Source organism: Hypanus sabinus, chromosome 18, assembly GCF_030144855.1.
Source record: "Hypanus sabinus isolate sHypSab1 chromosome 18, sHypSab1.hap1, whole genome shotgun sequence".
NCBI classification, from domain to species: Eukaryota; Metazoa; Chordata; class Chondrichthyes; order Myliobatiformes; family Dasyatidae; genus Hypanus; species Hypanus sabinus.
Window position 1 is genome coordinate 37076411 of NC_082723.1, and position 14511 is coordinate 37090921.

At 38.0% G+C, this 14511-nt stretch overlaps 1 protein-coding gene across 8 annotated transcripts in view; it reads left to right on the plus strand.

Annotated features, from left to right (window-relative positions):
* sptan1 (spectrin alpha, non-erythrocytic 1) overlaps positions 1 to 14511 on the plus strand; it is a 122876-nt gene that overhangs the window by 88600 nt on the left and 19765 nt on the right. For 5 of the 8 annotated variants that reach the window (XM_059994127.1, XM_059994128.1, XM_059994126.1 and 2 more), the window contains 12 exons: positions 684 to 787; positions 1680 to 1842; positions 2260 to 2274; positions 3003 to 3134; positions 3964 to 4101; positions 6126 to 6230; positions 6771 to 6979; positions 7166 to 7286; positions 8333 to 8454; positions 11083 to 11215; positions 12534 to 12632; positions 13039 to 13198. In XM_059994127.1, the coding sequence (XP_059850110.1) occupies positions 684 to 787; positions 1680 to 1842; positions 2260 to 2274; positions 3003 to 3134; positions 3964 to 4101; positions 6126 to 6230; positions 6771 to 6979; positions 7166 to 7286; positions 8333 to 8454; positions 11083 to 11215; positions 12534 to 12632; positions 13039 to 13198 (1501 nt within the window). The remainder of the gene's footprint in view (positions 1 to 683; positions 788 to 1679; positions 1843 to 2259; positions 2275 to 3002; positions 3135 to 3963; positions 4102 to 6125; positions 6231 to 6770; positions 6980 to 7165; positions 7287 to 8332; positions 8455 to 11082; positions 11216 to 12533; positions 12633 to 13038; positions 13199 to 14511) is intronic. The other 3 variants (XM_059994123.1, XM_059994129.1, XM_059994130.1) reach the window with 1 other exon arrangement.

The following is a 14511-nucleotide window of genomic DNA, read 5'->3' on the forward strand; positions in this document are numbered from 1 at the left end:
TGAATGGCAGAATGGTTTTGAAGGTCAGATGACTTATTCCTGTTTTATTGACTTTTCTTGGTTCTGTTGATGACTGTAATGATTCTTCAGATAGAAATATTATTAGCTCAGAGAATTTGGGCTAGTTTGATAATTCACAGGCTGTACCTTCATATCAATACAGTGACACCCAGTGGTTAGAACTGGATTCATCCTTAGTAAGACTATTTGTCTTTGACCGTTCTGTCAGTGCACTCATTTTTAATGAGAATAGTTTGGATATTTAGCATGAAGCTTTTGTAATTGTGATCTGCAGATCCAAATGTATCTCGATATTGTGGTGTAAAATTTAAACGTCTTTAGGCAATAGAAGGTAAAAATATCCTTTTTCAAATCACTAGCCATCAGTAGCTAAACACAACAAAATAGTAAATTTAAAAAAATGAGTGGAAATAGAGCTATGATGCTTGGGCCACTTGGCCTACAAGAGAAAAAGTTGTCGTTAACGGCAGAAAATATGATTTCAGAATCCAGTTTCAATTTGCAGTCAATATTACACATAAATCTTGTGGTTTGTTTTCATTGTCAAAGTAAAGGTGATAGTATTGTTGGATAACCATACAAGTTCTGGTCAGTCGGGGGAAGTTCACAGCTGAAAGCTGCCAAAAAATTTGGCTCATTCTTCTTTTCTCTGCTTGGGATAGGAGGAGAAAATTGCAGCATTGCAAGCCTTTGCTGATCAATTGATTGGTTCCGAACATTATGCAAAGGGAGATATTTCAAAACGTCGCAATGAGGTATTAGACAGGTAAGTGATTCAAACAATTTCAGCTGTCTGTAGTAAGTTCCTTAGAGAAACTTGAAATTGTTTACTCCATTGTATTTGCATTGATACTGTCACAGATAGGCATGTGGTTCAGCTTGATCTGTAAGTAATGCATCTGAACAGTATTGCTAAATCATAAGCAAACCTGAAAGCAAGAATCACACAAAGGGTACATTTCCAATCATAGCAGAGCCAAATAGTGCTTCCTCCTGAAGGAAACAGTTTTTGATTTCTTTCTTTAACTTGGTCACCAACAATCTTGAGAGATATATTGTCTTAAATGGTCCACCTCTGTGCTTTAGTAGCTTAGTCTTAATTAATGCAGTAGCTTATCTATATTTTCTCCTTGTATCCATCATCTCCAAAAGTACTTCTGCTCTTCATCCATGGTTTTGTTTTTCTTGCTATCACCACACAGAGAGGCTGTTGCCTCTCAGCCGCTGAAGCAGCTCCACCAATTTCAGTGGTTAATCTGATTATAACCCACCTTGTCCAATCTCTCATCAAAAGTCATCCTCCCCTTTGCAGGCATCAGCCTAGTAATCATTTGAACTGGTTCCTGTGTATTTGTATCCTTAGAATAAGGAAATAAGGTACACAAATGTGGTCTCATCAGTTTCCCCAGATAACTAAAGCTCATTGCCCTCCATTTGTATTCGTTTTCCCTCATAAATAGTAACATTCTCTAATTGCTTGCTATACCTACATGCTTTTTATTTGCACCAGGTTTTTATTTTAGGCACTAAGTCATCATTATTTGTTTATTCTCATCTTTGAGATAGCAAAAAAAAGTTTTTTGCAAAAAGAAACTGTAAAACCTTCAAAAGACGAGTGTTTGACATCTTTTGCCATAATTATTAAAATGTCTTGATAGGTGGCGCCGCCTGAAAGCTCAGATGATTGAAAAAAGATCAAAGCTTGGGGAATCACAGACCCTTCAACAATTTAGCCGGGATGTAGATGAAATTGAGGCCTGGATCAGTGAGAAGCTTCAGACTGCAACTGATGAATCTTATAAAGATCCCACTAATATTCAGGTAACTAAAATGATGGTTCCTCTTTATCCTGAACCCAAGCTTTTAAGTTGGTATTCCCTGATAAAAGGACAAGCTACTTGTTTAGACACGTTTGGTACTACTGTACCAAAGGAGCAACTAAGATATTTTTAAGAACTGCCTGGACTATCTGTCATTTCACCCTTCAAAACCAAACAAGAAACTACTACCACTTTGTGGGAAAGTTTCTTGGTCTCTGGCTGATACCTGCTAATCTTCACAGACTTAATGCTTAATGCTCTGCTCAGAGCACTGATAGCTGACCTACTTGTTTGCAGCAAATCTTTTGAACTGAGAACCTTTTGGCTCGTTTGTGTTATGTGAACAGAAATTTAAATTGAGCCCGTTTCTCTAACCATTCAATATTGATGTAATCTTTTTTTCTTAATCTGTTTTTAGCTATCCAAACTGCTGGTAAGTGATTAGTGGCTTTTGTCTAACTCAGGTTTATGTCTCGTCTTTATTTAAGTACATTATTTGTTAGATTGTGTTTTATAAACTTTTTTTGCATTTACTGCTTGCAGCTTTACTGAGTGTCTTGTCTTTAAATTGACACATATGTAATATTAATGTTGCTTTTGGCAATGATGTCCATTCGTATGTCTTTGGTATAAAGGGTACTGCTGACTTTCAATCAGCTGGCATTTAGTTTTAAATTATCACTAAAGAAATTCAGTCAATGAATGTCCTTGTCGCTAGGAACCGTTGATTGGCTATGTTAGTGTGTAGTCTTTGTCAGTGTTCACCTTATTACTCTCTCCTAATCATGATTTCCTCTGAGACCTTATAACTGTTGCAATGTTGAGTTTACCTTATTTTTTGAGATAAAAATTGAACTTTGACAATAAAAACTGTTAACAGCATTGTTTGCATCTACTCCAACGTGAGTTTATTTGGTCTTTGCAAATTATGAAAATAACTTAAAATTCTAACATGTATTTGAATTGTAACTGTAATTGTGAAGTAGGAACATTGCATAATTCTAAAGGAAGAAACCATTTTTGATGTCCTTCCAGAATAAGTTGCACCAGTTTAAAACCACTACAGAATACTTCTGTGGTAGATGGTGTGATGAAAGGCCTCAGAAGGAATTTTCGAATCCTGACTTTTTGTGTGGTGACTGTTGCTTTACTCTTCCACAGAGCAAACACCAGAAGCATCAAGCATTTGAAGCAGAGCTTCATGCCAATGCTGATCGAATCCGTGGGGTCATTGACATGGGGAAGTCACTGATCGATCGAGGGGCTTGTGCTGGTAGTGAAGATGCGGTCCAGGTAATTGCAGAAATCAAGTGACTTGAAAAAAATGAGACCCCAGAGTTAACTTTGACTTCTACATTATCACTAGATGCATAATAAAGATAATTGCTCTTCAGTTTCTTGAGAAGGAGGAGGTTGGTGTGGTAAGGTGTGAAAGGCAGAATTCCTATTTTTTTTCTGCAAAAAACAGGCTTGTACTTAACATTCCAATCACATAATATAACACTATCTTTAAACAGCAGCAATCTAAAATATGGTGCCCAATATTCTTTCGGTCTCTGCAGCTGCCTCCTGACATGGGTGGGTCCTCACACTGAGGTATTTTTTAATGTGCTGCATCTTTTTGTTGCTACAATGGAAATCATTAAAAGAGGAATCAAAGGAAAATCAAAGTAATTACACAATACTATTGGATTTGTTACATTCTAAATCTGCTGGTATATTTGAGGTGGCCTGTTTCAGGTTCTGAATTTTGGAATGTTCAGTCTTAGTTTAGATTCAGTTTTATGCCAGCAGAAGTATTTGGGCATCTAACCTCAAAATGTTATGTACTGTGCTGATTGTATGTAAACCTTTTAATCACATGAGAATACATTTATGAAGGGTATCATGAATACTGTAAACTAAGTTGCTGTTTCTTATGTATGGGGGGGAATGGAAGCACGTTGTGAACATACTTTTCACTTGAAATACTAATTATCCACATTGTTGTTCATTGTGTACATGCAGATAGGTGTGAGGGTGTTTATTCACACAGTGTGTTATCAACAGATTAAGATTATTCTCTGTGGCAGGATTGCCTAGTCGCTGATTTAAACTGGTTGAATGCCCTCCTGTCTAATAGGCTCGTTTGGAAACTCTCGGTAACCAATGGGGAGATTTGGTGCAGAAATCAGCAGAAAAAAGTCAGAAGCTAAAAGAAGCTAATAAACAGCAGAATTTCAACACTGGAATCAAAGACTTTGATTTCTGGCTGTCTGAAGTAAGTGAATTTATGCAATATTCTCCATATTTTAACATTTTGACCTTTGGAGAACTTCATTTCATTAGTTTTGCTTATGGCTGCAATTCTTCGTATATCAAAATAATCATGCTAGCAAAGTACATATTGTGACTCGGAAGATTTTAGATCTACTTGGTGATGGAGAATTGAGATTTGGATGTTTTGGAGATGCAGTTGGCTGTGGAGGGTATTGTGAAATATACATCATGGTATCTAATGGTGGAAGGACATGTAAGACATTTACAGCAAAGTGAGATTGGCACAAGAGATTTTTTTTTTTAATTATCTCATGGGACAGAGGAATCTATGTACTACACAGTTATCGAAGTTTGAGTCAGATTTAAATCGTACATAAATGGGTCACCAAGTCTCCCAAGGAAGACTACTGCATTCCGTCCATTCTGTTCATAGACCACGCACGGGTAAAAACATTTTGCAGTAGTAAAATTATAATAAGTCGGTGCATGTCCTGTTGTCTCTTTGCTTTAGCTTCTCTTGTGCATTGAAAGCCAACAACATTTTACAACCTTTATATTGATTAGTTTAAGGAGAAAAAAAAATCCATGTCTCAACATCCTTTCCATGTTAGGCAGTTTGTGTCAAGGAACAACTTAAGACTAAGTGCTGCATCCCTGACTGGAAGTGTGGGGTTAAAGTAATAAAAGCAGCTGCCCTCATGTTTTTGTCAAGTTAGAATCTACATAAGAGTGTAGGCACACTGAATACCACTGTTTTATCTGTGTGTTGCCACGAAAAAGGTATCAGTGGCTTCAGTACCAAAGACATGGGTTTCTATCCAGCCAAAGCATTTTTTAAAAATGTGTATGCAGCTTGACAAATTTTAATGCTGCGCTGAGTTGAGAGCCAGAGTTCCTGCTTGTATGGTACTTGTGCCACTGAGGACCTCAGTCCTGTTCTTAGACCAGTGTATTAAGAATGTGAGTCTTAGTCTTGGTCCAACTGTGATTAGTATAAGCCCAGACAATAAAAGAGTACAACTTGGTAACATGCCTTAGATATAAGAATGGGATAATCTATTGTCATATCAAGACTGATTTGCATACACAACCTTCAATGTACTTCTGTACTTTGTGACATTAATAGGTAATGACATGACATACTGTTAAACATGAAACATTGCAGATGCTGGAAATCCACAGCCACGCACGCGTGCACACACACACACACACACACACGCACGCACGCACTCACTCTCTCTCTCTCTCTCTCTCTCTCTCTCTCTGACTCTCTCTCTCTCTGTCTCTCTCTCTCTCTCTAGAAATGAATAGTCAACATTTCAAGCCTCTTTTCCTCTGACCTGTTGAATTTCTCCAGCATTTTGTGTATGTTGCTTGAATTGCCAGCATCTGCAGATTTTCTCTTGTTTCTGTTGCACTTTTGGTCACTTTATGTAGTCTTATTAGCAATAAAGTTTGAAACCAATATCTAAAATGTACTTTGATTAATAGACCTAACCTGTAAAGTGAAAGGTCTTAAGAAAACAAATCCACATTTGTTTCATCGTTGAATTTATGGATGATAGTTTAGCAGTGCTGTGTTTAATATGTATCTGTTCAGTTGGAACCTTGTATCTGTCACTTGAGATGTTTATACCACTTTATTAAAATCAAGTTCAAGTTTATTGTCATTCAACCATATATATGTATACAGCCAAACGAAACAATGTTCCTTGGGCCAAGGTGCACAACACAATACATATAACTCGTGCTCAACATATTAAGTAAATCTACAAATAAATTAACAAATAATAAAATATATTCCAGAAGATTGACATTTAGCCTAGGTACATTTATGACACAGGTTTAAAAAGTAAACAGTATAATGTTACTGGTGCTTCATATGTAATGAGATCTAGGTGGTAGCAGAGAATTTAGTAGGAAGAAGCTGTTTCCTATCCTAACAGTGAGGATCTGTTGTAAAAAAAAATAGTTATAATTTTAAAAACTTGACACCGAGTCATATTTTGTGGTATTAATTTACAGGTGGAAGCTCTACTGGCCTCTGAGGACTATGGGAAGGATCTGGCATCTGTAAATAACCTCCTGAAGAAACATCAGCTTCTTGAAGCTGACATTAGTGCACATGAGGTAATGATGAACAATATGCTCTAAGGAAGTCAGGCTATAATTACAAATAAGAATAATTGGTTTGCTGCCTGAGACTATTACCATTGAGCAGAATCACAGGTGTAAAACTTTTAATGGATCATTTGGGGTTATAATCCCCTGAGAATATGGTAGTTAAGCTTTCTTCTGTGAACTATTGATTACATATTTGGATGGAAAAACATGTTTAATGTTGTAGTCATAAATTATCAAAATATAAGTAATGCTTCTGGCTTGGAGTGCATAGAATCAGTGCTGGTTCATTAGAAGAGTTGTCTAAACATTTTTCCTTTAGTCCTTTTTAGTCATTTTTACTTACCTGAAACATTTAAAAATTCATAATGCATGTTATTGCAGTTTGAACACATACTAGTTTGGCCAAACTAGCGTGTGCTCACACTGGACAGTTTATTGAAAGCCTAAATATGTTTAAGAATCCAGCTAGCTACATTGCAGAAATGATTCAGTGTGATAATAACACAGGCACATTTTTCTAAATGGTTTCATTACTGGTTGTCTTAGGACCGTCTGAAAGACTTGAATCTTCAGGCTGATAGCCTTATGTCGAGTGATGCCTTTGACACCACCCAGGTGAAGGATAAACGCACAGCAGTGAACGGTCGCTTTCAAAAAATCAAAAATATGGCTGCAGCTCGTCGCGCTAAGCTGAATGAATCACATAGACTTCACCAGTTTTTCCGTGACTTGGATGATGAAGAATCGTGGATAAAGTGAGTGGAAGAGGGCACTTGAATGCTGTAGAAGTGACAGCATTTTATTAAAGTCGTATTAAGCAAATCAGTTGTGTTCAGCCATAATTAATTGAACGTGCAGTTGAACCTGAAACCTTACATCTAGTTAGTTGGGAATCCATCATTATGTGGAACTGATGTGAGATTTCCTTTTTATTTGAAAAGAGAGAAGAAACTGCTTGTGAGTTCTGAAGATTATGGGCGGGATCTGACTGGAGTGCAGAACTTGAGGAAGAAACATAAACGCCTGGAAGCAGAACTGGCTGCACATGACCCAGCAATCCAGGTCTGAATAACAAATTGACCTAGCTAGCACATATTGCCAAAGATGACAACTTAAAAGGATCTGGTTTGTTATAATATTTGTTGTAATATTATAATATTAAAATGTTATAATATTTGCAAATGCACCATTGTACCAAATTAAAGATTGATAAGTCCTGGATGTACAACAACTATATTCCTTAATCCATTTCCCTACATTGGTTCTGTAAATTGTGGACTATCCTGAGTCGGAATCATAATTTGCAATTGTAGAGAAATTGCTCTTTCAAAGAGCAATTCATTAGTTCCACTCCCTGGTTATTTATTTTGAGTATTTTTCCCAATCAGGTTTTTTGAACATTATTTACTAATGGATCTGTATCCATGATTCTATTAGATTTTAACTTCCATCATGCCAAATTTTTACCTCTGCTAATAACCTTTTTGAAGTGGTTTCTTATTTATTTGTTTTGGGTAGCCAGTCATGGGAGCCTAACATGGAGTTACTTTGGCAGTGGGCTACCTTGATGTATGGTATTTGGGCCATTGCTTTCATGTATGATTTTTGCAAAATCTTAAGGTGATTTACCATAAAGTTAAAATATTCCTCCCCTGACATTTAAGTGATGGTAAAGTGGAACACAATGCACAGATTGGCTGTTTTTCGCAAAGCAGAGTATTAAAAGCATGTGAACCGTAACGTGTATCAACACAAGCATTTACTAAGTTTTTAAATAATCACAAATGTCAAAATTTCCAATGATGTGTTGTCACAAAATCTTTCATACCAGCTTAATGCTTTCTAAACTAAATCAGTCCTCAAGCCCGTAGCTATATAATGTGAACTGATACTGTCCAAATCCTGTTTCCAGTTAAATGCTCTAAAATGTTGTTATACTAGCTTTCCATTTCTTGAGAGTGCTACAAGGAAAACTTCTCAATGTTATCATCGACTTTTGCTTTTTCTTCCAAATTGGGTAATTAAACTTGGGAATAGGTGGAAAGTCTATCCATCATTAAAACTAACTCCTGGATGGGATGTTCATGGTGGCTGTTCTTTCACCATAGTCTGTACTGGAGACAGGGAAGAAGCTGTCGGACGACAATACCATTGGAAAAGATGAAATTCAGCAGAGACTTTCGCAGTTTGTGGCACACTGGAAGGAATTGAAGGAATTTGCTGCTGCTCGGTATGTCAGCTTTTGAGGGCTGAGTTTTTGTTAAGTTATGATAATACCCTTGATCTATTGTGGATAGAAGTGGTGCATGGAAGAAACAAAGTGTATGAGTTGCAGCAAGCTCAATTGATATCTGCGGATAGAATGAACAGATGTTTGTCTCAGACCAATTTATACAAATAGCTTCTAGCTGGAGGTTATTAAATATGTAAGAAAAAAAAGGCGGGTGGGGGGGGGAGATCCAGTCTGGTAAGACAAATGAGAGGTGCATTGAAACAATAGCAAAGCATGTAGACAAATCAAATCAGAGGAATATTCAGTAAGAATTTGTATTTTACTTTTAAATTGGAAAATGTCTCATGGTGATTCCAATTAATGACAAATATATGCTTCATCTTCCTGTTCCTTTCTCAATCAATAAAAACAATTAGTTAATTTTCTTCATCCTTATGGATCTAGCTTGAAGTATTAATCTCTTCTCTGCAGAAGCTGTTTGTAGAAATTTCTGTTTCTGCTTCAGATTTCCAAAATTGTTTTTTTTCTCCTTAAGGTGGTGATTATTTCACCTGTATTCAAACTTCCAGTAAGCCAACTTAAGATGAGTGTCTTGGGATATTTGATCAGACATTTGTGAAAAGATGCCTTTGATTCAGTTTTTAAAAAGTTTACATTAATAAAGCTGGTCAAAGAATTGCTTGCTCTTCCTGTTTCATCAGAAAAACCTTCATTTTTCTTGGGCATTAAGTTAAGGACCTCCACTGCTGTGAGTATTAGAAATGGTGTGTATTTTCCATGCTCAAGTTTGAAATGTAGAACCTTAATTTGCACTTTCTAAGTAGGTTCTTCCCTTTTCAGTAGAATAATGGGCACATGTTTCAAGGTTTGTGAGTAAGCCAGATGAAATTGACCAACAAATGAACTCTTGCTGGGTCTTCAATTTCAAGACTAAGGTCACCAAAACCTTAGATTATCTAAATGATCCCTAAAGTCTCTTCATATTGTCAGTTTAAAACAAAAATGAAAAGAAAATCTGTAGTAGAAACAACAAAAAAAAGGGGAAATCATTATGAGTAATTTCATCGTTCAGCTTCTTCAAGAAAAAAAGACTAATGTTGGCATAGGATGGTCTTTTATGGTCCTGTATTCACTGGAGTTAGATGAATGCAGAAGAATCTCAGTGAAACCTATGGAATATTGAAAGGTCTGGGTAGAGTGGAAGAGGAGATGATGTTTCCTTTTGTGGGCAAGTCTAGGACCAGAGGGCACAGCCTCAGAATTGAGGGGTGTCCATTTGGAACAGAAGTGTGGAGGAATTTCTTTAGCCAGATGGTAGTGAATCTGTGGAATTCATTGCCACAGATGGCTGCAAGACCAAGTTATTGAATATACTTAAAGCGGAGGTTGATAAGTTATTGATTAGTTAGGGCATCAGAGGTTGTGGAGAGAAGGCAGGAGATTGGCATTGAGAGGGATAATAAATCAGCCGTGATGGAATGGTGAAGCAGACTCTAGACCAAATGGCCTAATTCTGCTCTCATGTCAAATGGTCTTATGTTCCAAGTAACACACACAATATGCTGGTGGAACGCAGCAGACCAGGCAGCATCTATAGGAAGAAGCATGGTCGACGTTTTGGGCTGAGACCCTTCGTCAGGACTAACTGAAAGAAAAGATAGTAAGAGATTTGAAAGTAGGAGGGGGAGGCGGAAATCTGAAATGATAGGAGAAGACAGGAGCAGGTGGGGTGAAGCCAAGAATTATACATTGGACCTGGAGGCTGGTGGGGTGGTAGGTGAGGACAAGGGGAACCCTAATCCGAGTGGGGTGGCAGGTGGATGGGGTGAGGGCAGATGTGTGGGAAATGGGAGAGATATTCTGCATTATCCTTCTTTGACCCATCTTCATTTCTCTGTTTGCTTTATTTTCCCTGTCAAATTAGTTTAAAACCTTTCCCAACAGCCCAAGCAAACCTCTCTGCAGGAATATAGGTCCCAGTGTGATTAAAGAGCAACCCATCCTGCTTGTACAGGTATCTCCTTCCCAGAAGCATCCCAGTGACCCAAAGAATCTAAAGCCCTTCCTCCTACATCATCTCTTTAGTCATGCATTAATTTAACCTCTCTTCATCCTGTACTCACTCTCCTGTGGCACTGGAGATAGTACAGATACACGAGGAAATCTGCAGATGCTGGAAATTCAAGTAACACACACAAAATGCTGGTGGAACACAGCAGATCAGGCAGTATCTATAGGGAGAAACACTGTCGACGTCTCGGCTCAAAACGTCGACAGTGCTTCTCCCTATAGATGCTGCCTGGCCTGCTGTGTTCCACCAGCAGTTTTGTGTGTGTTGCTTGAATTTCCAGCATCTGCAGATTTCCTTGTGTTTATGTTCCAAGTGCTTTATAACCAGTGTGCCCACTAAAGTAATGCAAAAACCACGTACAGCAAGTTCCCATTAATAATATAAATGCTAGATAATCTGTTTCATGGATTTGAAGACAAAAAGCTAGAGAGGCTTGAGTGGGCTGGCGTCATTAGTGGAAAGAGGAACAATTAACATTTTGGATCAGTTGTCTTTCACTTGTGTTTGATGGCAGTGATTTGGAGCACTTTTTAACTAACACACTTGTTTTGCAGAGGGCAGCGTCTGGAAGAATCCTTGGAATATCAGCAGTTTGTGGCAAATGTTGAGGAAGAGGAAGCATGGATCAATGAGAAGTTGAACTTGGTGGCGAGTGAGGATTACGGAGATACACTTGCTGCAGTGCAGGTCAGTATCTTGTGACCTGCCAGTTTACTTAGTTGTTAAAACTTGCACAGCATCTGATGTAAATGTTAAGATAAGCCTGTTCATGTCAGTGTAACCAGTTTCAGTTTTGTTCTGATGAGGCAGGCATAATGGTGAATCTGAAATGCTTATGTTGTTATTACCACTGACTTTCTGAGGCTCACATGTACTAGGGCTTCTGGCAGCACTAGTCCAGTCCACTATTGCTGCAAGCCCAGAACTTGTGATCAGTGCTGAAATGAAGATATTTCCTGCTTACTGAATTAAAAAGTTCTCCACAAAGATTGTTATCTGTATGGTGAGAACTTGCCTTTTTCTGCACTTCCTGTTCCCAGGGCATACCTGGCATTGAAGAGCATGTTAAGCTATTGTACTATCCAGATTCACAAAGAATTCTCACAGGAAACAATGTTTCAAGTAACCTTTTAGACATTCTCAGCCAGTTGAGTTTTCTATTTTCCGTTGCCTCTTGCAGTATTAATCTTAATAGTCCTGACAGTTGGTAGTTTCTACCAGTTGTCTATGTTTATGCTGGCCATCTCCATATCTCACTTGTAGTGAGATACTATATCCAGCAGGGTGTGACCCAGTAACCAGTCCCCTGTACAGCGTTACTTGGGAATGTGGGCATCATCCATCCAAATAATATGGCCAATCCACTGCCAATGTGTTTTGGCTCTCGAGTATACGTTGACAGCCTTGGCACCCAGGCTTCCAGGTCATAATCTTGCCCTGCCTGACAAGCATCAGAGACCTTAGGATGGATGGATTTTCACATGCCTTACAGATACTTAAACTTGCTTCAATACAGTAGATGATCAAACTAGGGGCACATCTTTGATAATCTTACTGTTTGGTGTTTTCAGTCAAGTTGTTGATTCATGCACTCTAAATAAAAGCTGCAACTTTGAAAATGGCTGCATTAATTTCAACATCAAGTGACAGATTAAAAGATTTGGGTTTTGTATATAAAACTGTCAATAGTACATTATAAGGGTTAAGTAAAGGTGATGGTGATTGTGGCAGTACATATGACCCATGATGCTCATCTTTCTTATGGTAATCTTTGACCAGAACTCTTTGCAGACCTAGAAGAGTGTGTTTTCAGTAGTTTGTATCCCCATTTTTGTTGGAAATGGGGATACAAGGAATGGCTTTGAATGTGGTAAAAGTTAATGTCTCTGGAGCTTAGATTTTGTGTTTTCCCTCTAGCAGTATTGCAAATGTACTAATGCTGAACATCTCCAGTGTCTTCTGTATTTATCGCAGACTTGTAATTTTATTTATTTCCATTTTTCAGGGGTTGCTGAAAAAACATGAAGCATTTGAAACTGATTTCACGGTTCACCGTGATCGAGTGCATGATGTTTGTGCAAGTGGTGAGGACTTGGTAAAGAAGGTAAAAGTTTTAAAATTTACTTGAACCTGTTTTCTATAGTGTCTTATTATGTAGATTTTTGTTTGATTTTTAGCTACATATGTGGAAGACCCACATTTTCTGTCCTTGGGTCTGTTGAATTTTCTTTTTTGCTGAATCACTTGAAACTGTGAAGCTTTTGAATAAATGCTCTACACCATTTATTAACTACGTAACAGTATTGAGGACTTTATCCCTCTCGTTCTTCACTGTTTGGTATTAAATACTCCTCAGTTCAAAGATCGAATTGATTATACAAGGTGTTTAAATATCTTGTGTTTATTTCATTGAGTACTTGTATATATTTGACTTTTACAAAATATTTGTCAATATGGTGATCTCTGCTGTAGTTGTAATCTATACTGAAGCTGTTTGCTGTTACCTGCAGAACAATCATTACGTTGAGAATATTACAGCAAAGATGAAGGGATTGCAAGCAAAGGTGTCAGAGTTGGAGAAGGCAGCTGCTCAGAGGAAAGCAAAGTTGGATGAGAATTCTGCGTTCTTGCAGTTTAATTGGAAGGCAGATGTGGTTGAGTCGTGGATAGGTAAGCCTATGTGTAGTAATGAATTTGCAGGCCATTAAAAGTTAGTTGGTGAGCCCTAAGTGAATAAAGGGGCAGCACAGTGGTGTAGCAGTTAGCATACAACTGTAACAGAGTCAGCAACCCGCGTTCAATACCGCCTATAATGTGTTTGTACCTTCTCCCCGTGAACCACGTGGGATTCCTCCACGTGATCCCGTTTCCTCCCACGTTCCAAAGACATACTGTTACGGTTAGTGAGTTGTGGGCAGGCTATACTGCTTCCGAACATATGGCGACACCTGCAGGATAACCAGCACAGTCTTTGCTGATTTGATTTGATACAAAGAATGCTTTTCACAGTATGTTTCAATATTTCTATGTGCATGTGACAGATGAAGCTAATCTTTTAAATAAAATTGTTTTATTAGGAAATTAAACTGTTAAATGGTAAACATTATTCTTAGGTGTTGTTGCTATTCCCAACTACACCTGGCAACTCTTTCCAGATTCCTACTGCCCTCTTAGGAATTTTCCCCTCATATCCCCTTTAAACCTCCACCCACTCGACTTAAACAATGTTATCTAGATTTAGGTTCCCCTAGTATGGGAAAGAGACACTGGTTCTTTCTCTAATTTTATATACCTTTATCATGACACCTCTTGTCCTCCCTCACTCCAGGGAATGTGAGACCAGGATATCCTTTTCATCTTGTAACTTAGGCTCTCCAATCCAGGAGGCCTTCTTATGAAACTTCTCTGCACCCTCTCCAGCTTAGTCACATTCTTCCTATAGGGTGGCAACCAGAATGGCACTCAATGCTTCTAACCAACATATAACTCTAATGTGATATCCCAACTTTTATACTCAGTGTCTTGGTTGATGAAGGCAGGCATGGTATGAGGAAGGTGCTTTCAGAAAATGTGTATTTGTACCCCCAAAGTCTCTCTGTTCAACAACACCCCTCCCTCCCAGGGCATGTAATTCACTGCGTATATTTTGCCTTGGTTTATTTTCTCAAAATGCATTAGCACTTCTCTGAGCATCCTCTACCTACAACACCAAGCTAATTTTGTATTTAGTATACTAGTCTACTCTGGATCCCATGTGTTCTACCCTTCTAGAGCTACCTACCATGCAGGATCTCATCAAATCTTTGCTAAAGACTATGTAGATATCTACTGTCCTGCCCTCCTCAATCCTTTTGGTCTTCTCTGCAGAAAGAAAACTCAATGAAAATTGTGAGACATTTTTTTAAAAAAAACGATGACTGATTTTTGAGTTTGATAAAATCAGTCTCTTGGAATCTACTCAACCCAAATACCAATTGCCTTAG